Source organism: Aethalodelphis obliquidens, unplaced genomic scaffold (genome assembly GCF_003676395.1).
Source record: "Aethalodelphis obliquidens isolate GAN/ISIS:26980383/991018 unplaced genomic scaffold, ASM367639v1 scaffold32, whole genome shotgun sequence".
NCBI classification, from domain to species: domain Eukaryota; kingdom Metazoa; phylum Chordata; class Mammalia; order Artiodactyla; family Delphinidae; genus Aethalodelphis; species Aethalodelphis obliquidens.
Window position 1 is genome coordinate 2,994,365 of NW_020837976.1, and position 26,965 is coordinate 3,021,329.

The following is a 26,965-nucleotide window of genomic DNA, read 5'->3' on the forward strand; positions in this document are numbered from 1 at the left end:
TGTCAAAATGTCATCTAAAGGGCCACCCTGAAGGAAGAGGAGAGAGACTTCCAGGCTCTTTGCACATTGCTGGCAATGGTTCAGGTACTGATGGACCCGGCCTGCTGCTCTCCCCCCATCCTGGACTCATGGAGTCTCTGGCTGATGGAGGAAGCTCACGACCCCATGGGTCTCACCCCTTTCCTTTAACCAAAGGATGACTCACCAAACTTTAAAAGTTTACCTTAACGCGTTGGATTTCTGGGATTTCTGTAGTATCTTATAAGCCCCTGGAAAGGAAGCAACACAAGTCACTGGCACGCAGCATTCTGTGGAGGGGGCCGGCTGGTGCTTCCTGGGAAGCATGAAACCCGCAGGGAGAAGGGCCCCTCTTCCCTGCAAGGGTCACCCGCAGCCAATAGGGGGCGACCAAGAGCACTTTGGAGAATTTCAAGGATGCACATTCGATAATCCCCCAGATGATGCAGTTCATAGAGAGAGTGCTGGGCTGGAAAGGCTCGTGGTCCCCAGAAGGACGCAATTAACAGGATTGTTAAGCCTGGATTTCCTTTGATGGTGCACATGAGAAACACCGCAGGACTTCTGACCCATGTGTCACAAAGTCAGGGCACTGTTTTTCCCTCTAAGACTACAGATAGGAAACACTGGTTTGAAATAAAGTAGATGGTCCTTTTATTTCACCCACTTAATTTTTTTTTTTTTTTTTGTATACTGCTGAAAGAGAGTGTTTTTGACACAAACCTCTGGATCTGGATCTCTTCTCACCATTTTTAGAGAAGACCAACCAGCACCGCACAAGTGGATTTGAGCAAGCAAAGCCTGGGCCCTGGCGAGTTAATTAATGTTTGTCATGAGAAAGGCGAGACTCTATGGAAACTGCAAACATTTCAGGAAAACTCCAAAACAGAAAATTCAAACCAGAAAAATGCCCATTTAATTTTAACCTTGACACCTTGGATTTCATCTTCCTATTGTCCAGGATCACTAAAAAGTGGATACATGATAAGGAATAATAAGTTTCAATTGTTTCAGTAAGACTTCTTTAAAAACTTACCGACGGGGCTTCCCTGGTGGCACAGTGGTTGAGAATCCACCTGTCGATGCAGGGGACACGGGTTCAAGCCCTGGTCCGGGACAATCCCACATGTCGCGGAGCAACTAAGCCCGTGCGCCACAACTACTGAGCCTGCGCTCTAGAGCCCACGAGCCACAGCTACTGAAGCCCACACACCTAGAGCCCATGCTCCGCAATAAGAGAAGCCACCGCAGTGAGAAGCCCATGCACCGCACGAAGAGTAGCCCCCACTCGCCGGAACTAGAGGAAAACCCACACAGCAACAAAGACCCAACACAGCCAAAAATGAATAAATAAATAAATACATTTATTTAAAAACCCTTACCTATGCAGAATAAGTGAATTATAGCCCAGAAATAACCATCTGGATCAAACTGTAACACAAGATTAAAAAAAAAAAAATTGGCTGTAAGTACAGACAAACGGGATCCAGCATGATGATCAGAAACACTAAATGTCAATGCACAGTGCCAGGCATGGTGCCAGACAGGACTCTGGGGCCTTGGGCCAGTCCCTCCTTATTTCTCATCCAGTTGCCTACAACATTTCCTAACAGGGCTCCCTGCCTCCAGCATCTCTTTCCCCATCCCCCCAACTCCCCAGCACTGCATCTCTAAAAAGTAGACCTGATGGTGCCGCCTATTGCTTAAAATCACCCAGCCATCCCCCAGTGACTTCAGGATGAAATGCAAACTCAGGACACCCAAGAATCCCTATGACAAGCTCCTATCAACCCAACCAGTCCCATCCACTGCCCATCCCCCTCCAGAGAAAGAGAACTTGCACGTCCCTGGCCAACTCAGCTGAGGGGCACTCCCGCCTCTTCTTCCCTTCCGTTTTCCATTTATCTCACCTGACACACTCTGTTTTACTTGTGACCTGTCTCTGTCTCCACCCCGCACTAGATGATTAACTCCAAGAGGGCAGGAATTTGCCCAGGGACACACACATAGTAGGTGCTCAATAAAGTTGAATCACAGGCCACCCAGGACGCCTCTAAGGCTCTGTCCGTACCTGCCTTCTTCTCCTGGGTTGCTCCTCCTCCCCCTTCAAGATTTAGGTACAGTAAGCAGAGCCTGGCTCCAGCATCAGAAAGATCCGGGTTAATTCTCTTGCCCCCTTCCCTTCCCCACATCCAAAAGACTATTGCCCATCTGCTATAAACTAGCACGGTAATTAAAAACATGTCTTTTGGGGCTTCCCTGGTGGCGCAGTGGTTGAGAGTCCGCCTGCCGATGCAGGGGACGTGGGTTTGTGCCCCGGTCCGGGAGGATCCCACATGCCGCGGAGCGGCTGGGCCCGTGAGCCATGGCCGCTGAGCCTGCGCGTCCGGAGCCTGTGCTCCGCAACGGGAGAGGCCACAGCGGTGAGAGGACCACGTACCGCAAAAAAAAACCATGTCTTTTGGAGGCAGACAAGTCTAGGTTTGAAGACTGGTTGTGCCACCATCTATACACTCACTATACCAAGCAGCTGAAAAAAAAATTATTTTAATCTAAGTCTGTTTCTTCTTCTGTAAAACAGTAATCCTAACCATTCAAGGTTTGTTGTGAGAATTAAATGAAACCGAGTATACAGAGATCTCAGCACAGTGCCTGGCACACAAGTGTCCAATGTATGATGGCTTTCATGTTACTAAAACTTGATATATTAACTGGAACAAAATAAAGGATCAGTGACTTAAAAAGAAAGAAAGAAAGAAAATAGAAAGATCTGGGTTAAATTCTAAAATTCCCACTTATGTGTTAGCTGGTGACCTTTTGGGCCTCGCTATTCTTCAGCTATGAAATGGAGATAATAATAGCTGCTACCCTTGTGGAATTGCTGTGAGATTAAATAGAGTGAGGCACTAAAGCACTGGCACAGAGCCTGGCACACAGTAAGCTCCCTATAATTGCTCCCTATTCCTGCTCTGAGCCTCGAAGGATCCCACACCTCCCCGGACAGAGCCCTGGCCTCCCTGTGTTATAATTATCGGTTCATCGTCTGCCCCTTCCCCTTTGCTCTGACTAGACTCCGACTTCTGCCTGGAGGATGGCAATTCCTGCTTGTGCCCCCAGAGCCTGGCTCAGTGCCTAACACTTGATGGGAACTGAATAAATGCTGGGGAAGAAAAGAAAGAAAAAAAAGAGCCCGAAATGAGATGACTCCTGGAGGTGGGGGTGGGTTCTCAGTGCCTAAGAAAGAAAAACTCAGTCTGACAAAGTGAAAGTCACTGTGCAGATGAGGCCCTTGGGATGAGAGGAAAAGGAAATCAACTCCACCTCAGTGTGTGGGGCTGGAGTCATTTGGATGTGCAGGTCCTCCCAGCACGTACAGAGGGTGGACCGCCCCCGTCGCGGCACCCAGAGGCCCGAGGTCTGCGGGCTCCCCTGCTGCAGCCTGGGAGAAGGCAGAGACCTGAGGAGAGGTGTTGGCCTGGCCAAAAAGTGCCCTAGGGCCCCGAAAGTTTGCTTTTACATGCCTTTGTATATAGGCCAAGGTTATCCTGCTTCTCAAAGGAAGGATTCGGAAATTCTGCTCATCCACGCAGGCTTCAGAGATACCTGGAAGGCAAAGTGAGTCTGCCTGAACTCACCTGGGAGTCGTTGAAGGGCAGGCACCCTGCGGCAGCCAGGAGGAAGAGGGCACTGTGGAGAGGGGGTAAACACGCAGCTTCACTTGTCAACATCAAGGGTGAGTCCCGGAGAGTGTGGAGGTTGAAATACACGGACTGGAGCTCGGATGAGGCAAAGATCTCGTGAGACCACACCCAATTCCCCCGTTCATCCTCTGAGAACCTCACTACCCATGTAGTTTTCAACTGCGTGCTTTGCTGACACCAGTTTCTTCTCTGGGGCTCGGCTAGCCATCTTCCCAGAGACAGGCATTTGCAGGACATGTGCAAAACCACAGCTGGCTCACTTGAGAAAAACAGTATGTATAAAAGGAGGCTTCTTTAAACTACCGATCCCCAAAAATACACTAGTGGAAAACTGGGCAAGCAGCCTACAGTTATTCCGCTTACCAATAAGAAAACACCACGGAAAGCACATTACAAACTTATCGCCTTACCCAAATGATCAAACTTAACATCTCCAATAGTGGGACAGAGCTACACCATGTGCCTCCTGATACGATGTACTGAGAAGGGCACAACGTCACTCATGTGGTATTCCTGCCAAATATGCATAACCTGGACTGAATCACAAGGAAACACTGAGACAAACCCAAATTCAGGGATAGTCCACAAAACAATGGGCTTACACTATTCAAACTATGAAGCCAATGAAAGGCAATAAAATGTCGAGAAACTGTTCCAGATTAAAGGATATGAAAGAGACATGACATCTTTGGGGGAAGAAATTACTATAAAAGACAATATCGGGATCATTGGCCAAATTTGAACATCGACTCAATATTACATAACAGTATTGTATCCGATGTTAATTTTCTAAACTTAAACATTGCACTGTGGTTATAAAAGAGCTTCTTATTTTTAGGAGATACGCTTTGCAGTATTTAGGGGTAGAGTCATAACCCCTGCAACTTATTCTCAAATGGTTCAGAAAAAAATAAGAGTAAGAATAATTATGTATATATTCTTACATATTTTACGTGATATATATGTACATATGTATATATGGAGAGAGAAAGCAAATACAAAAAACGTTATCAGTGGGTGAATCTAGATAAAAGGTATATGGGAGTTCATTGTAATATTCTTGGAGCTTTTCTATCGGTTTTAACTTTTTCCCAAATAAGGGAATTCCCTGGCGGTCCAGTAGTTAGGACTCGGCGCTTTCACTGCCAAGGGCAGGGGTTCAGTCCCTGGTTGGGGAACGAAGATCCTGCAAGCCACGAAGCGTGGCCAAAAAAAATAATAATAAAATAAAACAAACAAAAAAAAGTTTCATTAGAAAAAAATCTCTTATACATACCAAAATATTTATGGCTGAAACGCTACAATGCCTGGGATTTGCTGAAATGAGGTGCTGGGTAGAGGCTTAAGTTGAAAACTGTTGAATCTGGGGGATGAGTCTACAGAGCTTCATTATACTGTTCTGTCTATTTTTATATCTGTTTAGAAATTTCCATAATAAAAGGTTCTTTTTATAATTCTTGCACAAAAAAGTAACATTGCCGATCACGATATTTTCACATTTTCTCATTCATTAGAAAGTCGATTTGGAGATCCTTTTTGGCTTAGAAATCAGTGGTTTTTAGATGGTATATGGGCTTCATATACCAAAATATCTTGGCCTATAGCTTTTGCCAATCATTCTCTCCTCCTAAAGAAAGGCACCAGGAAACACAAAACCCAAAGGACCACATGCTCTTTCCCCCTCTTTCCATTTTGTGACGCAACAACATATTCAGGGTTGGGTCCCTTCTGACCATTGCATTACGCGGCAAACAGCAAAGGATCAAAGACGTAAATGGGGGCAGTGAATACAGCATTTTCACCAGCATATGTTCTACATACATATCAAATTCTGCATTACTTACATATATATACGGAATACACAACAGCCTGATACTCATAACCTAAGTACACTGGCAATAGTGATGCTAATCAATTCTGTCCACACACCCCCCCCCCACACACACACAGAGTCCTCACTGTTGTCATCACACATAGTGTGTAACCCTTAAAAGACTAGCATGGCTGCTGGGCCTGAGGCAGGAGGATGGGTACAGAGGAATCCTCAGAGCTGGGGCCTCAGGGCCTCAGGAAGGGCAGGACAACACGGGACAGGTTCTAACCACTCCAGTCCACCCACTCCTATAGCCTCACCAACTTTAAAGGCACACACTCAAACAGCCTTGAGACAATTCCCTGGCACCCGACTGCTGAGGGATTCGGAGGTCAGGGTGGGGTGAGAGGAGGGAGGTTGTCCAGGAGGGTTTCTGGGACTGCACAGGAATAGGCAGGCTGTAGGCTGTGGGGAGAGGAGAACCCTCATGGCTTTGGTGTCTGCCTGCAGTGGACAGAGGCTTTAGAGGATGCAGGATGCTTCCCCATCCACAGGCAATGAGCGTTAGATCCCCTCAAGCAGACAAGCCCTCAGGGCTGAGGGGAGAAGTGCCAGGTGTGAGGCAGCCCCTGGTTTCCCACCCAACTTGGCCTTGAGCAACACCTGATTACATCAGGCATAAATGGGTTTTAATGCCTCTCTTTAACACCCGCTAATCTTTTAAACAAGAGGATGCTTCCTGACAGTGGGATTGTTTTTTCTTCAAGTAGCAGCCTGTAATAAAGGCAAAAAAAGGAGATTGGATGAAAGCCCAGAAATATATGAAACAAAAAGTCCTAAATCCACGTATCAAAACATTCTGCTGGTTTTCTATCTTCAGGACCGAGCTTCGCAACTACTGCCGAGGAAGCAGGAAGCCACCGGAGGACAAGGCATCCAGGTCAGAATTAGCACAACAGGAGCACAGGGACCTGCCAGAAGGTCCAGCCCAACTCACGTTTCAGCTGGGGAAACTGAGGCACAGAGAGGTATGAAACCTGCCCACGGTCACGGCGCTGTGTGGCCCAAGACCACGACTCAGATCCGTGGATTCGCAGGCCAGTACTTTTCCACCATGGGAATTCTTAAAAACCCAATGAGGATCAAACATTATTTTTAAAACTTTAAGTCGCTTCCATTTTTCCATTTTCATTCTTCATCAGTATTGCACAACTCTTAGTGAAATTCTGGGCATCAATGGCTGAAATCTAGCATGAGTTGTTTTCCCCTTAGGGATAAAATATTTCAGAAAAAAAAAAAGAGCAAATTTGAGAATAAGACACAAAATAGGGATATGTGAGTGTCTGTAATAAACTCCTCTGTCAACTCTCAAGTTTGAATTGTCAACAGACGGTTTCTCATCGAAGTTAATATCAGGTTAAATCTTCTATTTTAGATGTTTGTGAAGTTGTTTTTTGTTTTTTTTAAACTTACCTACAGATCTTCGCAGGAGATGTTTTCTGTATGAAAATAAAGAGACATACAATTAGTCTTTGAAAACTCTTTTTTGTTCCCCTTAAAAGTAAATATTTAGATCAAGAGGCACATAAATTATGAATAAGTTTATTGGGGGCTTAACAACTTGCTGCACTTCAGTATTTATTGAGGCTTTTTCTGCTTGGACCAAACGAAGGATGACTCAGAGGTCCAGAGTTGAGTCACTTCGGCAAAGCACTCTGGATGAGTAGTTTTACCGCTCTCACCATTAGAACTATGTTTACCCACAAAAAAGCAAAATGACGCCACGCCCAAGCCTTTGAATATCTTACACACCATGAAAAGGAGAGAGAAATCAATGTACCCTGTGTAGGAAAAGAAATTAAGCTCTTGTTCAACTTCTCTTCCGGTCTGTCTCTTTAAATTTTCCTTTCATTAATCCAGCTCTGACCCTGAGCAGTGCTATAAATTCTCTGGTATGATGTGTAAATTAGGAAACAGAAAAAAGGAGAAGGGACATTTGACTCCATCCCTAGAGAGAAGGAAAAAAGGGCAGATTGGGGAAATCTACAGTTGCCGTTTAGAGCTCCCTGAAATGAAGAAATTCTAATGCATACTCTACCTTTGTTACCTCCTTTTTATTGGTCAGTTTAAGGGAATTAGTCCTTGGCACTTGGGAAGAAAGCTCTAGCCGGAAGAAGCATAGATTTTTTTCATATTTGACAGGGGAAATGGTCAGGCAAGATAATAGATTAATTCTGGACATTTCAGAAGGATTATTTTGCTAGTTGAGGACAAACTGCAATTTTCTTTTACTCCAGCTCAGATAAAGTGTGAACTATGAACATATTGTTTAAAAATGAAGCACTCAAAAGGTACACAATTTCAGTTATTATAAAATAAGCAAAGCCTGGGGACGTAACATACAGCGCTGTGACTATAGTTAACAGCAGCATATTGTATTGAATACATTCGAAAGTTGCTAAGAGAGTAGATCTTAAAACTTCTCATCACAAGAAAAACAAATGCGTGGTGATGGATGTTAACTAGACTTATTGCAGCGATCATTTCGAAATACATACAAACATTGAATCATTATATTGAACACCTGAAACAAATATAATTTTATCTGTCAATTATATCTCAATTTTTTAAAAAAGTAAAGCACTGGCAAGAGAAACATGTGGTTTGCTATGAAGGCTATCTTAAGCTTTCATGTGTGACTAAATAATCCACAATGCATTGTTTTAATAAACACACAATGTGTGTGTACAAAGCAGTGGCTCCCATCTTTAGATCCTTTGTTATCTCTTATACGTTATCTTTCATCTTTGTGGAACCGGCCTCAGCAGAGACCAAAGGCAAAGCCAACCTTGACTCCACTGCCCCCCAGTGGGGACACTTATCCCTTCAGTACAGAAAGGATGACACACGCAGAGGTGACCTGGCTCCCACCTGGATAACTGCCCCCAACATGGGAAAACGTGTCACTAAAAGATTCTGAGCTAAATAAAGCTGACATTTCCAGAGTTCGGAGGAAGAGAAGGAATGGAGAGGATGGAGACAAAAAGGATGCTCAACTCTTCCATGAGTGACATGTTCACCAGCAGGTGCTCGGGGGCTTCCATTACAGGGCAGCAAATCAACTCTAGTGCCTGAAGGAGTTTGCCCATCCCACAGAGGAGAGTCCTTTTTATTTTGACCTCCTCTGACTACAGGAGCCCAGAACCTGAGACATGGAGAGTGAACACCAGCAAGAAATTCATTACGGAGCTCCAGCCCCCGAGGCTCCGAGAGCAACCGAGGAGTCTGTGTCCGGGATTCCCCTCCGCAAGCCCCTCGGTCCCCAAATCACCCAGTGATGAGTCCCAACGACATCTCAGCTCTGCGTGGGTCACTACAACTCCTCAAGAGTCACGTTGCCAAAGTCACAGGAAGTAGCTGACGCCGCTCTGGGTAAGCTAACGAGCTCTGAGGACTGCTGGTGCTGTCCTAGGTGCTCGACACATGTTGACTCGTGTCACTACGGGTTAATGTACGGTCCCGGGTTACGTGCTACAGATGAGGATTCTGAGGCACAGAGAAATCAGGTAAGTTGCTTGGGATCACAGGGTGTGCGCCCAGGCGATCGAGCTCCAGAGTCTGACCCTTTCGGACTCCATTCTGTCACAGCCAGTCCTGCAGTGACACCCACCAGCCCTTTCAGGCCACTGGCCTTCATTGGCTGCTTCCTCTCTGCCTGGAGTGCCCAGAAAATTCCTACCCATTTGTGTGACTGGGCTCATATCTGGCCCTGGCAAGCAGACTTACCCACGGTGCACCCACACGTCTGTTTCAGCCCATAGGACATTCTATGGGCATCCCAGCACCTGTTTACATGTCAGCTCCCCATTCAGCCTGAGTTCTGTGAGGGTGATAAATGTGTCTCTCCACATCTGTAGCTGTAGAGCTAGCCAGATGTTTGACAGGTAGCATATACTTCATAAATGTTGAGCGAACCAATGAATGAATAGCAGTATTCTAAGGTTAAACCGTGGCAAATATATCTGCCAAGTTATTGAGACTAATTCCACAAGCCACACGCTAACTTAGAGTCAAACTGTGTGCGTGTGTGTGCACATACACAAAGAACTAGTTATGGCTGGTGACAATGAACCACAGCCCAGATAGAGCTTATTCTCCTCATCTGGGAGCGAGGTCATGAAGAGGTCAACTCTACTCTCCCAAGGCCATTCTAGGGAAACCTGACACGTAATGGACCAAAGAGCCTACGTCCGGAGTCACAGGTCAAGTCTGAGAGGTGGCGTCCAACCATGTTCCTCATGACACCCGGTCGCTTGGTCATGGCTCCAGGCTGAATGATCAGGAATGTAAATCATATGAAGAACAGATCACGGTCATCTTCATCACAGAGCAGATTTTAACGCCAAACTACTAGAAACCACCTACAAATCTACAAACAGGGACCGGCCAACACACTGCATTCCATGTGGAGAGAAATGAGGCATTTAGGGATTCCGACAAATCGATCAATGGAAAAACAGGACGTATTTTATCATTTCTGTAAATATTCTACATATGTCTGAACTGAATGAATGAAGTCGTTTCCTCTAGGAAGTAAGATCACAGTTGATTTCTGACATTTTTTTTCTCTGCATTTTCTACGACTTATTACATCTTATGATATTCGTAAAGGAAAGAAAGGGTTTTTTAAAAAAATAACTAAATAGATATGTAACCCACTCAATTGTTTCCTAATTTTCCCTGACAAGAAATGATGTTGTTTTGTGTCAGTAATGAAATGGAGTTGAAGATTCACAATATTTTGGTATTCACCCAATTGCTTCCGAGGAAAGGTCCTCTTGGCCTGGGAGTCTGACCCTTGCGCTCTGCTTGGTGGAAATACACTGAGGACCCTCCAGCCCCATGTCCCACCCTCACCTTCACCTGCCTGATCTGACTTGTCCATCAAGAAGCAATACCCCATGGAGGGACTTCCCTGGCGGTCCAGTGGTTAAGACAGCGCACTTCCAATGCAGGGGGTGCAGGTTCTATCCCTGGTCAGGGCATTAAGAACCCACATGCCACATGGTGTGGCCCCCCCAAAAAAGAAAGAAGCAGTATCCCATGAAGATGGCTGGATCTCATCCCTAGACCAGGTAAGTCTTCATTTTTAATTCACACAAAAGGTATCCATTTTGTGAATAAGAAGTCTTCTTTGGAATTTGAGTGGAATTGAGTCAGGGTCTGACTAGTCTCCCAGAACGTGAGCAGCTCCTGGAACCTAAGTGACCAGTTAGTGAATATTTCAGCTCAGCTCCAGTCCTTGGGCTGAGACCTGGGGCTCCAAAAAACACCCAACCACAGGGTCACTGCAAGGAGAGGGCTGGAAGCAGGCAGAGACACAGGGAAAATCATACTGTATTTCACTGAATTTAAGATGCCACTGATTGTAAAATTAGTATTTTTTATACTACTAAGAAAAAAAAACCCAACAAACATTAGACCAGGACATACCATTGACTATAAAACCACCCTGATTTTAGATCGTGAAAACTTATTTTTTAAAGAATTATTTTATTTTTACCTATTTATTTTTTTGACCACACTACGCAGCATGACCAGGGATCGAACCTGTGCCCCCTGCAGTGGAAGCACTTAACCACTGGACCGCCAGGGAAGTCCCGATAGTGAAAATGTTAGATGTGAGAAAAAGAAGCCCATGTTAGAACTGATGAAATATGGAAATTGCAAGCTGGTGTGATAAGTAAAATGTCAGCTGAAGGTGCCCAAGCTGCCTGAGGGGTCAGGGAAGGTTCCCACGGCAGGCAGATTAGCCTAAAGTACGGAGCCTCGCTGGAGTCACTACAGGCTTCCCTCGCCTCCCGTAATCCATTCTCCTCCGCAGAAACTGGGGGAGCTTTTAACACTGGGAAGCTGCACAGTGTCTGTGGGCCTTATAACCCAACCGGTTCCTCCCAGTGCACTCAGCATAAATCCCCAATTCCTAGCTCAGCCCCACAGGCCCGTCTCCAGCCTCGTCCTAAGCGCCCCCTCTCTTCCCCATCAAGTCCCAGCCACACAGCCCGGAATGACTTCTACCAAGTCCCTTCCTACGTCTGGTCCTTTGCATCTGCTGCTTCCTCTTCCAGGGAGCCCTCCCCTCCCCACCATGTCCAACTCCTGTTCATCCTTTGTCTGTGTTTAATGTCACTTCCCCAGAGTGGCCTGCTCTAATTCTTAGTTTAACGTCTGTCTCCCCTTCTGGGCTGATGCTCTGTAAAGAGCAGCGATCATGCCTCTTGCTTACGACTGTAGACCCAGGCCTGGCAGGGTGGCCACGTACACAGGGATGTAGGAATATTCATAGAGTGAATGGGACAGGGGTGCACGAAGAGGTTTGCTGACAGATCAGAGGAGAGAAACACTACGACATGGTCTAGGGAAAATGAGAAGTTTGGTTGTGGCTGGAATTTCTGAAGCCAGAGAGGTGGATGGGGCCCAGGTGGTGAAGGGCTTTGCAGGCCTCCAGGTAGCTTCTGGGTGGTCCTGAAGGGCTGTAGGTAGGGGCACATGATCAGATCCATGTATCAGAAAGGTCCCTCGGGAGTGTTGGTGTGCGGAGTGGCCTTGGCCACAGGAAAGGTGTCTCTCTGTCCCTGGCACACCTGTAAGAAGTGTGCTGCCTGCATGGCCCACTAGCCTCTCTCGAGCTTAAAAGTTCCAAAATTTTGATGTGAAGTCATTTGAAACAGGCAGATGTTAGAAAAAAGGAACTCTCAAAACAGGTACCAAACTAAAACCACCAATCACGTTAAAAATCATAGCTAAACTACATAGTAGGTACAAAGCACCTACTATGTGCCGGAAAGTGTTGGGAGCACCTACTGGCACCTGTGCTGCATGGTGTCCTCCCAACGACTCTTTGAGTGGGTGACATTTCTCTCCCCTTTTCATGGATGGAGGCCCGGAAGGTGAGGAAACGTGTTCCAACTGGTGGAAGGCAGAGCTGGGGTCGGGAGGAAAAGAGGATGTCCACAGGGTGGGCTAAAGCTCCCAGCACCCTGTGGGAAGCTCGCCAAATATTTCCTCATGGTGATGGGATGCGGTAGGGGGAGGGGGGGAATGCCCCCCCACCACCATCCAGGCCCACAGTCATCTCTACCTCGGCCCCCCAGGCCCTGGCTCAGCGCTGGCCTGGGGTTGAGGTCCATTCAGACCCACAAGCATCCCCACGTATGTTTGGTGAACTGAAGGGATGTCAAAACCGTGATCCTTGAAATTAGTGACCACCGTCAGGCAGGCTTGACTGGAAACAGATGGCAGGAAAAGGCAGACACTAATCTGGACCATACATAAAAAGCACGTCTTTGAAATTTCAAGCAAGGGAAGTGAAACTAGCCTTTTGCGTAATCATTTACCTCTTTCTGAAAACACTTCTGGTGCCCACAGATTATAACTTCGGCTACATTATGCAAAGTGAGAAACACAGGAATGGCCTGAAAGAAAACAAAGGAATAAGCATGAAAATATTTTCTTGGATCTCATAATTACATAATTCTTGATTTACGCTTAAAAATAAAGATCTGTGGGCACTGTTGGCATTCACATCGATGCTGCTCTCCAGCAAAAACTCTTCCGCGTGGATCAGTGTTCTTGCTTACAGCACTGTGCTCAGTAGGGTGGATGTACACACTCCCCTCTTACGGGTATTCTCATCAGTTATTAAGCACCTACTGTGTGTCAGGTGCCATGCCAGGTGCAGGGGACACATCCTGTGAACAGGTGGACACACGTTAGAGAGGCTGTCCCTATTGAGGTAAGAGCTCTGACCGAATGCACAGAAAGGCATGACCAACCCAGTGTGGGCAGAGCACGCCTTCTCGGAGGAAGTGAAGTCCAAAGTCTAAACGGGAACAGAATGATGAACTAGAATGAGCCCAGGGACTTCCCTGGTGGTCCACTGGTTAATACTCCGCACTCCCAACGCAGGGGACATGGGTTCGATATCTGGTTGGGGAACTGAGATCCTGCATGATGCATGGCACGGCCAAAGGGAAAAAAGAAAAAAAAAAGAATGAGCCCAGCAAAAAGAGACAAGGCGGGAGAGGGCTGGAGGCACACACAAGGGCCCAGAGGAGCGAGGAAGCCCACCTCCTCGGGGAACCAGGGGGAGTTGAGTGGGGTGGAATATAGTGTGGAAGGGAAAAGTGGGGGAGAGGAAGGAAGCAGAGACTGGAATGATGCAGCCACGAGCCAAGGAGTGCCAGCAGCCACCAGAAGCTGGAAGAGAGACGCAAGGAGCAGATTCTCCCCTAGAGCCTCTGGAGGGAGCGCAGCTCTGCTGACACACCTTGGTACTCACTTCAGACCCCTGGCCTCCAGAACTGGGAGAGAGTAAATTTCTGTTGTTTTAAGCCACCTAGGTAGGTGGTAATTTGTTACAGCAGCTACAGGAAACTAATACAAGGAATGACAAGACGGTGGCCTGAACTTGGTAGTGGCAGCAAAGATGGAGAAAAGTGGCCACATGAGGGAAATATTTAGGAGACTGAACTGCAGTAAATGATGGGATAACTGGGATCAACTTTGTACCCCAAAAAAGGTGGGGGGAGGAAGAAGATATAAAAAAAGGTAACACTCCAGTGGGTTATCAAGATACACAGAGTACCCACTGCACATTGACTATCTCTGGGCTGTTTGCTAAGAACAGCAGTCTTTCCTAATTTGATAGATAATCTTGACAAGGTAAAGGGGAGGGATTAAGGGGTGAGGGACTGTGCTATTGTCTTTGTTGCTGCTGCTGATGATAATGTCTCCTGGAAAGCAGAAAAAGATCAAGAATAATGCACGGGTTTTGGCATCAGCTGGGCTTCAGGCTCCAGCTCCACCATCTGCTAGTGGAGCAGGGCATGTATCCAAACAGTTTGCTCCTCTGTAGTATGTGGATAACAATATCTACGACCTGGAGCTATAGGGAGGAATGATGGAAGTAATGCAGGAGCACTGCATGAAGGCTGTCAGTATTAAGAGGTACCAAGCCCACGCTTAGTGGCCTCGATGGAGGACCCAGAGCTGGGAAATTATTCCAGCTTCGAGGACTCTTAAGTGGGTCTTTAAGCAGATGTTGCTGCCCAACCACTGCCAGATGGATTTATTCTTTATCTTTTGGATGCGTTGGGTCTTTATTACTGCACGCAGGCTTTTCTCTAGTTGCGATGAGCAGGAGCTACTCTTCGTTGCGGTGCACGGGCTTCTCATTGTGGTGGCTTCTCTTGTTGTGGACCACAGGCTCTAGGCGCGGGCTTCAGTAGTTGTGGCACGTGGGCTCAGTAGTTGTGGCTCGCGGGCTCTAGAGCGCAGGCTCAGTAGTTGTGGCGCACGGGCTTAGTTGCTCCGCGGCATGTGGGATCTTCCCGGACCAGGGCTTGAACCCGGGTCCCCTGCATTGGCAGGTGGATTCTTAACCACTGTGCCACCAGGGAAGTCCCTGGGAGTATATATTTTTACCTTGTCTTTAAGACTTTTATAACTGTATAGCTCTGCCCTATTTTGGTATTTTGTTCTAACTCGCACTGTTTCATTTCATTCTGAGCTCTCACCTTACATTTTTCTTGCCTTTTTAACGTTCTCTACTCCTTTAAAAGTGCAGCTGAAACTTTTTTCCTTTTAAAATCATCCTTTATTTTAATTATTTTCTATGTTTTTCATCTTTTGTGTTTCTTTTTATCCCTCTTAAACTTTTATATTTTCAATTATTCTTTATGTATTTTAAGATTATTAAAGAGATTTTTTTTTAATTGGCTTTATCCATTGGGCTCATGTTTGGAAAACGTGGGCCCTGGCCTTCTAGGTCTGAGCCTAAGAAGATAGCACAGAAAATCTTAGAGAGGTTAACCCTGTGGTACATGACATGAAAACGAAAGGGCAACCTGGATCTTATTTATTTAAAATTAAGCCCTGATTTAAAATGCTTTTGCCTCCTTGACTATAAAATCAGTAAGGAAACGAGATTTAGGGTGACTCTAGACGCTAACTCTAGACTTCAAGGAGGCTTAATTTTCTCAATTTTATAAACTGTGGACAGGTTTCTCCATCTGCCTAGGAGATTCTGATCAGATTCTGGAAAAGGATCTATCTACACATACAGAACTGATTTTACTTTATTTTTTATTCTATTTTATTTTTAATTTTTTAAAAGAAAGTTGCCTTTTAATTTTTTAAATTAAAAAAAAATTTTTTAATATTTATTTATTAATTATTTATTTTTGGCTGCACCGGGTCTTAGTTGCAGCATACAAGATCTTTAGTTGCAGCATGTGGGTTCCTTAGTTGTGGCATGCGAACTCTTAGTTGAGTCATGCATGCAGGATCTATTTCCCCAACCACGGATGGAACCCAGGCTCCCTGCATTGGGAGCGCGGAGTCTTAACCACTGGACCACCAGGGAAGTCCCCAGAACTGATATTAAAGTTCTCTAATAATAGATACCAACAATGTGTTCAGCACAGTGCTAATTATTTTAATTGCATTCTCTTATTTAAACCATATCTCAACAACTGTATCCACGGATGCCTGTTGCCCTGATTTACAGACAAGGAAACTGAAGTTTAGAGTGATGGGGCAGCTTGCTGGCGAGCTCACAACTAGTTCTGGGTATGACTCCATGACTCCAACCCAGTAACGGCAACGCCCACGCTCCCAGTCTCGATGTTATGGAGCCAAGTTACAGCAAGCCCCCAGTATAAACTTCCTGGACCTACAACTGTGCGATGTCCAATACCATTGTGTTCCAAATCCTGCCAGTCTGCTTCCTCCAGCAATATAACTGGTATGATCTAAAACAGATGACCTCGGAGTAAACTCTATGCCATTTTTTAAAGGGATATCTTCCATTTCCACTTAAAAATTTTTTAATCTGAATTTCTCAAGCCATTTTTTCGACTGAGGAGCTAACAGGCTTTAGAAGCAGTAATTCTACGACTGATTTTATCAGCCTCCATACAGATCTATCAAAAACAGTATTAAGGCGGTCTACAATTTATGATTACTGATTTTCCCTTGGCCTCTACCTCTGTGCATGAAGCCCCAGTCTGAGCTACGTCATTAGTTCAAGAGTCTCCAGTGACTGATTATTTTAGAAAACCTGCCTTTTATCTTTATGGAGTGAGGTTCAGCAGGACTTATTTTTGTGAAATCAGACAGAAATTCTGAGAAATGAGGACTTCCCTGGCACTCCAGTGGTTAAGACTCTGCGCTTCCACTGCAGGGGGCACAGGTTCGATCCCTGGTTGGGGAAATAAGATCCCACAAGCCACACGGTGCGGGCAAAAAAACAAAATAAAAAGTTCTGAGATATGATAACAATAATAGCTAAGATATATTGAATACTTACTATGTACCAGACTCTGTTGTTTTTTTTTAAAATGTTACTGCTGTCACTGTACGTTTTTTTTTTTTTTTAATAAATTTATTTATTTATTTATTTTTGGCTGTGTTGGGTCTTCGTTGCTGCACGTGGGCTTTCTCTAGTTGCGGGGAGCCGGGGCTACTCTTCATTGCAGTGCATGGGTTTCTTATTGTGGTGGCTTCTCTTGTTGTGGAGCATGGGCTCTAGGGTGCATGGGCTTCAGTTGTTGCAGCGCACGGGCTCAGTAGTTGTGGCTTGCAGGCTCTAGAGCATAGGCTCAGTAGTTATGGCACACGGGCTTAGTTGCTCTGCGGCATGTGGGATCTTCCCAGAGCAGGGCTCAAACCCACGTCTCCTGCACTGGCAGGCAGATTCTTAACCACTGTGCCACCAGGGAAGCCCCCAGACTCTGTTTTAATTGCTTTTACATATTGAATCATCATAATAAATCTATCAGGGAGATACTATTAACATTCCAGTTATATGGATGAGAAAAAAGAAAGGATGTATTTTGGTTCTCCTTTTTAACCTGCCTCTTAATAATTTGAAATCACTTTAGACGATCTAGACACTAGCTTGCTGCTAAAGAGAACAGAAAAACAAGTCTGTTCTTTCACATAGACTCTAGGAACGGGCTCAATAACAAAAGGTCCCCACCATATTTCATCAGGGAAAATGGCTCAAGATCAACTACCATGAAGCCCAACTTATCAATTTTGACACAAAATGTAATTGACCGAATTCAACCACCCTACAGTCCAATTCATTTCATTACTTAGGGGCACAGTTTGCAACTAATTTATTCTTAAAATTTTAACATTCACTTATAATTTTACATTGCATCCATGTACCATTGGAAATTTTTCTCTGGATGTAAAGAGAAATTGGTAACTATTACTTAAGATTTTTCATTATTCCCTTGCTTCCCAGAGTGGAATTTTCAAGCCTTGATTGTTATTTGTTCAGGTGTTGGAACTGACTTAAAACAGTTTTCTATGGAAAATCCTGGCCCTGCCCACAGGCATGGCCTCGGGTCATGCTGTAGGAGTGGGGATGACTCCCTTAGCCAAGTCCTGGGTTGACTTCTAAGTTTTTATAGAAAAACATCAATCCTAACTTCAATTTGGGTGATTTTTAAATATGTGGACGTGGCCTTAATCTGCAATATACAATAATTGCTCGCCAGGCCCTTGCCAAAGAATGTACCTTTGAACTGTTGGCTGCCTAGTTTTCATCAAAATCATGCATGCCAGAAATAACTGTTCCTACAGGAAGGGAGCCGGATAATTGGAGAGCAGAGATTTTAGCCCCAGAGAATCGCTCCTACTGAACTGTGCTGTCATTAGGCCTCCAAAATGCACTAAGAATCCCAGAAATCAGGTTACCATTGTGTTTGTTATAAGGATGCGATTGAAGACCCTAAGTAGCCCAGTTTACCCTTTATGAGGACTCAGGACCTGACAGCAAGGAAGAAGCATGTCTGCGGCAACAACCCGCTTTTCTCTTACAAGCACTGAGAGTCTCGTAACTTGTTTATTCGGCTGCAGAAAGATGAGAGCTTTCTCATCTTTCCAAGGCCCAACTGTATTTATTTCATAAGATATGTGCTAAGTCTCTCTGTGGTCTCATCTAGTTCTTCTTCAATTACCCTTGACCTAGATTTCTTTTAAATTCTATTCATAAGAAATGCTTATCTTATTTTCATCATCATTATTCTTTTAAGCCACAACACATCCTTTTGGGAAGACAGTTGAGGTGTTTGAATATGTTTATGTGTACATATAAATGAATATATTCACAAACTGATTGGCATGAGATAAATTTGAGTGTTTATTTACATTAGTTTTATCATTCTGTCATTAACTGGCCAACACCTTTTTTTTTTTTTTTTTGGCCACACCAAGCGGCTTTTGGGATCTTAGTTCCCCAACCAGGGATCGAACCCAGGCCCTTGGCAATGAAAGCGTGGAGTCCTAACCACTGGACCTCCAGGGAACTCCCGGGTCAACTCCTTGAGGGCAGAGGGCCAGACTCCCTCTTTGCCAGAGTATCTCCAGCACCAGCTTGGAGGCCACCTCCCTCCTTCATCTGTTCATCACATAAAGTAGCTGACCTGTGTTTAGGGGCCTTTTTGTTTGAAAAATAGGCAGCTTAGAATGCCAGCTTGTAAGATGCATGGGAATAAGAACCTCACTTGGGGCCATAAATGCACATACTACTACAGAGGGCAGGTTGGCCTGCTCTCAGTGAACTGCTATTTTTCTCACCCTTTTTTTACACGAGTGCATAGGAATGAATTCAGTTAAATTAAATATGCACCTCCTACAGCACCGGAAAGGGCTCTGAGTGAGGTGAGTGAGAACATATCCCCCTCCCCCATATAATCCTCAAGAAAATCTCTGTTGTAGCCTGGGGAGGGGAGTTATAAACATATCTTTTTAATTGTGGTAAAATAGACATATAAACTTTACCAATTTAACCGTTTTTACGTGTATAGTTCAGTGGCATTAAGTACATTCACATTGTTGTGCGACCATCACCACCATCCTTTCACAGAACTCTTTTCATCTGAAATTCTGTCCCCATTAAACAATAATTCCCCATTCTCCCCAGCCCACAGCTCCTGGTAAGCACCAATACTTTCTGTCTCTATAAATTTGACTCTTCTAAGTAACTCATATTAGTAGAATCATACAGGACTTGTCCTTTTGTGACTGACTTATTTCATTTAACATAATGTCTTCAAGGTTCATCCATGTTGTAGCATGTGTCAGAATTTTCTTCCTTTTTAAGCCTGAATAATATTCCATTGTACTGATATACTATTTTGTTTATCCATTCATCTGTCAACAGACACTTGGATTGTTTGCAACTTTTGGCTACTGTGAATAATGCTGCTGTGAACACAGGTATACAAAATACCTGCTCAAGTCCCTGCTTTCAATTTTTTTGTTGGCTCATAGGGTGACTCTATTTTCAATTTTTTGAGGAATCACCATACTGTTTTTCATTGCAGCTGTACCATTTTTGCATTCCCAAAAGCAGCGCACAAGAGTTCCAATTTCTCCACACCCTCACCAACACTTGTTACTTTCTATTTTTTTGATAACAGTCATCCTAATGGGCACGAAGTGGTATCTCATGATTTTGATTTGTATTTCCCTAATGCGTAATGATGTTGAGTACCTCATCATGGGCTCAGTGGCCATTTGCATATCTTCTTTGGAGAAATGTCTATTCAAGTCCTTTGCCCAGTTTTCAATCAGGTTGTTTGGTTTTTGTTGTTGAATTTTAGGAGTTTTCTATGTGTTCTGGATATTAATCCCTTATCAGATAGATGATTTTCAAATATTTTCTCCCATTCTGTGAATTGCCATTTTACTCTGTTGACAGCGTGCTTTGATACACCGAAGTTTTTCATTTTGATGAAGTCCAATTTGCCTATTTTTTTCTTTTGTTGCACGTGTCTTGCTGTTACAGCCAATAAATCACTGCTAAGTCCAGTGTCATGAAGTTTTCCGCTTGGAGCCCAGTTTTAATAAGTCATTTTATAAGGGTTATGGAAAACATCTTTAGATGGGGCAGGAACATAACTAAAATGCAGAGGAGGGGGTTATTATTTTGCCACTGCGCCCACATCTTAAGTAATCCTTGCAATCGGACTCTGATCACCTCTGATGAGAAAACCATGTGAAAGAGAACTGCCTCTAACCACAGTGACAGGGAACCTTAGGGGAAGGGTCTCCATTCTACTGATAGATCAACATTTACGTCCTTTTCCCTGTGGATCCAAGATCCCTTACATGATACTGGAGCCAAACCAAGCGGGAGGGAACCCACAGGCTCCAGTTTGCTTAACTGAGTGATTTCACTCCACGCGAGTCTGATTATCCATGTGTGTTTCCTCACCGACACCCCCGGCCAATCTCTATTCCATTGTGTTGAGTGAAGACAGAAACCCTGACAAGCAGTTAGGGAAGGCTCAAGATCAAAGTGCTGGGTAGGAAACCAAGGCCAGTCCTGTCGAGATGCCTCAGTTTAGATTTGCAGAGTCTTCCAACTGCTGACCCTAAGCAGGAAAAGAGCATGGTTTGAGCACCCAGATCACCAGCACTGGGATGGCTTCTCCCTGAAGCTCCTGAGTGTGAGAATCTGCACATCTGTTCTAAACACTCATCAGCACAGGCTTTGAGGCAATCCTGTCCAGCTGAGAAGGGCTGCGGCAGGGAAATTATAATAAGAGTAATAACGACTGGTTGACGTTGTCCTGTCCCTCCAAAGACTGACATTCATGCCATCAGCCCTCATCACTGTGACCTTATTCAGGGCAGGAACGCTGGCGAAGCAGAGCTAAATTAGCCCCTGTAGAAGGGAGGACAGCCACACGGCTCCTCTCCCCTCCTCCCAGCTCCATCCTGATGGGCTCATCTCCTTTGCTTGTTGTGATTTAGGGAGGAAAGAGGGTAAGCGTTGCAGATGAACCACTATCGTCGGACAGGCTTGAGTTTGCATCTCCGCTTTAACATTTACTAGTTGGTGACCTTGGTCAAATAATTTGCATCTCAGTTTCCTGAACTGTAAATGGGAGTAATTAAGTCCAACTCCATATGTCATGAGGGTTAACAATACGAAGTGCCCGGCACACATATATAACACTGACTATTCACGATGCCTGTTCCCATGGTGAGTTGTGTGTCTCTCACGGATTCCCCTGGAAGTTCTTCAAGGTCAGGAAGCAGGTCTTCTTCCTCATTAAGCCCCCAGAAGTAGATTCCCCAATAAATATTTGCTGAATGGAGAGCCACAAGAATAATCTCCTTCCCTTAATTCTATCATTCGGTTGTGAGTTCCAGGTAGAAAAATCAATAAAGAACTGTCCCCACCTCGCCTTTGAAGAGTTACATCAGCTTACTCTCAGGAGTTGCACATCAGAAGGATAGCTTCAAAGTCTTGTCAGATGAAGGAGGCCTTTATGGAGCACAGCAACTTCCTAAGTGTTTTGCATAACAACACACCCACGGATTTTAACTGAGCATGTTTCCCCCAGGTCCTCGTGGATTCATGAAACTGCCAGCCTGGCACCAGTACACTGACACGGGTTTTCCATCTAACACAAGCTGTACGAGTGCCTCGTGTTTCATCCACTCTGTAAATTTTTAAGCAACTATGTAAAAACAAAAAACTCAGAAAACAAAGAACAGATGCTGGGTTGAGTTATTTCACTAAAAAAAACAATAATAAGTGTCTCCTTTCTGTCCTCCTCGCACTCTAACTGGATATATTTGGTTTGGGGTTGTTTCCCTTTGCTCAGAGTTTGAATCGCAGCAGCTTCCTCCTGCCAATGAGAGAAGTCTGTGCTCTAGGCCAGGGGCACTCCAATGCGGTCCCTCCAAAAGATAAGGACCTCGCACAGAATATAAGTCAGTGCACTGCTTCCTTCCTCAAAAAGTCCTGCTATGAAAAAAAAATGTCAGCTCAAACTAATCAGCGTGTTTAGTGCCAAGCGTGATGCTCATTCTGGCACAATCTCCTTACAGACAGGTAACAAAGAGCTCACAGGCTATCACCTTCTGTGGACCACACTCTGAGAAGCATTGTTCCAGGTTACAGAAATCTCCATCTGCCTGAGACGTACTAGATTGACATTTACAATGGACTTTTGAGGGTTTTCTTTGCCACCTAGCCTCCTTATCCCTTCCTTGGTAAAGCACTCCAATATAAAGCATCTGCCTCACCCTTTCTCAGTCTGTGGGTCCAGCTGGGGATCCTGTATGACCAGGGCGGGCCAAACAGTGCTCTGAGTCTCTCCAGTCACAGTGAATGGTTCAGAAAAGTCATGATCCAGGACTGGTCAATCAATGTAAATCCATCCGGCTGGGATGGGCAGTGGTCCTGACTGATGCAATCAGAGTGAACTGTGAGACTCATACAGAAGCTACAAGGAAGACAGTCTTTCCATTAGACTTAAAATTGTGAGGATGTCAGCCTGAAGTCAACAACATCCATGAGGCGAGAGCCTGGCTGTGAAATGAAGCAAAGACAGAGAGCAGAACTGAACGAGAGACAGAAGCTGGATTCTGAGTAGGTCATTGGAACCTCTGGGTCAAGCCACGCCTGAAGCAGTTTCTACACTATGACTTTTCATTAATGTGAACCAGGAGATTTCCCTTTACTTAGACCAGTTGGTGAGCTTTCTAACACTTGCAACCAAGAGTCTCAAGTTTATGCATGTCTACTGTACCCTGGGCTCATTCTAAAATCCATATACCTTGATCCTAAAGAGACAAATCTGAAAAGGCAAAAGGTGGGGAGTCAGAAGAGCTGCCACTACCTGGGACTAGAGTCAGCTTACTGAGACTTCCCACACCTATGTGTTTTCCTCTGCCAGGTTATTAACATGTGCCTCACATACCAGGTGACTGTGAGACTCACATGAAAAGATACAAAGGAAATCACTCCGGAGAACACATGAAAAAGCACTATACAGGGCTTCCCTGGTGGCGCAGTGGTTGAGAGTCCGCCTGCTGATGCAGGGGACACGGGTTCGTGCCCCGGTCCGGAAAGATCCCACATGCCGCGGAGCGGCTGGGCCCGTGAGCCATGGCTGCTGAGCCTGCGCATCCGGAGCCTGTGCTCCGCAATGGGAGAGGCCCGCGTACCGCAAAAAACAAAAAAACAAACAAACAAAAAAAAGCACTATACAAACAAAAAATTATTATCATTATTAGCACAACACCTTAGTTATTCAAACTTCAAAACTCTGGCATCCATAACTATCCAGAGCCTACAAAAAATTTCAAAAACTTTTGTACAACGAAAGATTGTTTTTTGTTTTCCTGTCAAATCCTATACTCTGCTATAGAAGAGGAAGCTCCCCCTGCAGGCCAGAGGCCGTAAAGCGAGGTCATGGACTTGGAGGAGCCTGACAGCATCAGGAGCGGCAGCTGAGAGCCAGCCTGGCCCCCTGTTCTGGGCTCAGCACCAACGTGCTCTGTGGCTCACTTCTTAGGTCACCCAGGCTATTTTCTCCCCCATCACACACATCATCCCATCTACTCAAGCTTATGAATCATGAAAGGAAAATGATGATTTAATTTAGAAATTATCGATTTAATTTAGAAATTATCGCAGTTAATTCTCAGCCACTACTTTGCAGCTTTGGGGTTGTCCTAACAATACTATTATTATCCAGAGAGGCACATTTTGTTTTTACTGTTTTCATATCTGAGGCCTAAGGGGCCAACATAACAACAAACTTTACATTAAAAGACTGAATCGTTTGAAAATTTCTCATGTTTTCAAACATTAGAATACAATCATTTTCTGATAGATTAAAAACAGCAATTAGAGTATAAAACCATTCCTGAAGACCTAAATAGACGTTTCTCCAAAAAAGACACACAGATGGCCAACAAACACATGAAAAGATGCTCAACATCACTAATCATTAGAGAAATGCAAATCAAAACTACAATGAGGTATCACCTCATACCAGTCAGAATGGCCATCATCAAAAAATCTACAAACAATAAATGCTGGAGAGGGTGTGGAGAAAAGGGAACCCTCTTGCACTACTGATGGGAATGTAAATTGATACAGCCACTATGGAGAACAGTATGGAGGTTCCTTAAAAAACTAAAAATAGAACTACCATATGACCCAGCAATCCCACTACTGGGCATATACCCTGAGAAAACCATAATTCAAAAAGATACATGTACCCCAATGTTCATTGCGCAGTATTTACAATAGCCAGGACATGGAAGCAACCTAACGTTCCATTGACAGACAAATGGATAAAGAAGATGTGGTACATATATACAATGGAATATTACTCAGCCATAAAAGGAAACAAAACTGGGTCATTTGCAGAGACTTGGCTGGACCTAGAGTCTGTCATACGGATTGAAGTAAATCAGAAAGGGAAAAACAAACATCGTATATTAACGCGTATATGTGGAATCTAGAAAAATGGTACAGACGAACCTATCTGCAGGGCAGGAATAAAGAGGCAGATGTAGAGAATGGACATGTGGACTTGGTGGGGGAGGGGGAGGTGGGATGAATAGGGAGATTGGGATTGACATACATACACTACCATGTGTAAAATAGCTAGCTAGTGGGAATCTGCTGTATAGCACAGGGAGCTCAGTTTGGTGCTCTGTGGTGACTTAGGTGGGTGGGATGGGGGGTGGGGTGGGAGGGAGGTCTAAGAGGGAGAGGATATATGTATACATATAGCTGATTCACTTCGTTGTACAGCAGAAAGTAATACAACATTGTAAAGCAACTATACCCCAATTAAAAAAACAAAACAAAACCTTAAGTATATGAAAACAAAAAGTTCCTGAGTTTTAAGCCACGTTCTGAGACTCTGGTCAATGCTGATATTTATGGATTCTCCTTTGGTGGCAAAATAACTAAATTTTTGGAGTTCCATATCATATATAACATAGCTGGAAGAAGTCTGTTCCTCACAGTACCCTCCTTTGAGGAGCTCAGTCCTGGGGTCTGGGTGGGAGGACAGAATGAACACTTGTTGCACTAGTGTCCCTGTGTACTGGGCATCAATTCCGTGCCAAGCATGCGAACCCACGACTAAGCCCAGCCCGCCCAGGCCGTGTTATTGATGGGCAGGGTCACGGTCCCCGGAAGCAAGGAGCAGACTGAGCCCACCCTCCCTGCTCCCAAGGACAGGGTGTATCCACGCAGAGCAGGCTCCACAGATATCACTACTCCGGCTTCCTGCGTCTCCAACTGCAGCTCTCCATCTTGTAAAACAAGTCAGTCCTTCCCTGTTATCTGGTTACCTTCAATTCAGGGAGTGGGACCACTCCACATTGGCCTCAGCCCCAAGACTTGTTCTTCAATCTACTGTGCCATCATTAAAGCTGTTGCTTTGCCCCCGATTGATCCAAGGCGCAACAAGTTAAAGGCAAAGGGGAAGAAGGGAAAGGGACTGTCCCCCGCAAAGCCTCTAACACTTACCAGTCTGGACAGTGCTCTGGAACCAGCATAGATGATACCCACAAACAGCACTGAAGCAGGAAGCCATGTCAAAACATCAGATCTGTAAAAGGGAAAGAGGCCATAGATTTCTGTCACTTTATGTCCAAAAGACCTCGCTGGAAGGTATGACGCTCCCATACACCAAATACAGCACTCATGGTTGTCTAAACATCCCCAGGTGACTTGTGAAGCATGATTTGCTCTGTATCATCGAGAGGGACGGAAGCTGACCAAGCCATCCTGCCTACAGTCCATCACTCAGCCAACGATGTGGCGTTACTGATCCCACAGTCGGGCACAGACGAGCTGGAGATGGAAAAGGTTTCCTGCAGGTTGGGAGAAAGAACAGATCTGATTTTTTTTAAAAGGAGCAGTGAATGTTATTCTTTGGAATTTAAGTAGCCAGAGGCTTTGAATACATGCCAAATTATTTAAAAAAATTTTTAAAGGCTATTTACCTAGGCATGGTACCAAACAGCTCCAGGGAACCACAACAAAAGGAACCACAGTGTGAAAGGATGGAATTGAAAAGAGCGCCTGAACTTGAGCTGGGTGGCCAATTGCTGAGCCTCAAGCGTTTACCTGGGATGCCAGTTCAGGGAATCGCCAGGGACTTCTCAAGGGCACATTTCTCTGATTCCCTTGTGGCCACACCAAGAACTGCTTTTTCTTTTTCTTCTGTTTTTTTTCTTTTTTTTGGCCACACTGCGTGGCTTGCAGGATCTTAGTTCCCTGACCAGGGGGACCAAACTCGGGCCCCTGGCAGTGAAAGCATGGAGTCCTAACCACTGGACAGCCAGTCCCAAGAACTGCTTTTTCAACACAGTTTAGAATCTTGCTCTCCTCAGAATACCATTCCTGTAGTTTCAGTTCTACACTGAAAACCTGGGGGAAAAAACTTCATTTTCTTTTTTGCACGAATCAGAAAAACAGCTACTGTGCAGTTTCCTTGTTGACAGCAGATGAACTGGACCGGTAGTGTTAATTCAGATTTAAGAAATTATCTGAATCTTGGTTCGAGTAAACTTGTGATCTGCA

The 26,965-nt window shown here is 44.9% G+C and overlaps 1 protein-coding gene across 5 annotated transcripts in view; it reads right to left on the bottom strand.

Annotated features, from left to right (window-relative positions):
- The window catches only part of SLC35D4 (solute carrier family 35 member D4), a 108,228-nt gene that overhangs the window by 58,139 nt on the left and 23,124 nt on the right, over positions 1-26,965 (bottom strand). For 3 of the 5 annotated variants that reach the window (XR_003437254.1, XM_027127608.1, XM_027127609.1), the window contains exons 4-9: positions 25,907-25,988; positions 12,930-13,007; positions 7,006-7,031; positions 3,654-3,705; positions 1,401-1,449; positions 224-269 (exon numbers count right to left, since the gene is read on the bottom strand). Coding sequence is in view for 4 of the 5 variants with exons in the window: in XM_027127608.1 (XP_026983409.1) it covers positions 224-269; positions 1,401-1,449; positions 3,654-3,705; positions 7,006-7,031; positions 12,930-13,007; positions 25,907-25,988 (333 nt within the window). In the remaining variant the exon portion in view is untranslated. Of the gene's footprint in view, positions 1-223; positions 270-1,400; positions 1,450-3,653; positions 5,533-7,005; positions 7,032-12,929; positions 13,008-20,639; positions 20,651-25,906; positions 25,989-26,965 lie in introns of those variants that run through there. The other 2 variants (XM_027127610.1, XM_027127611.1) reach the window with 2 other exon arrangements.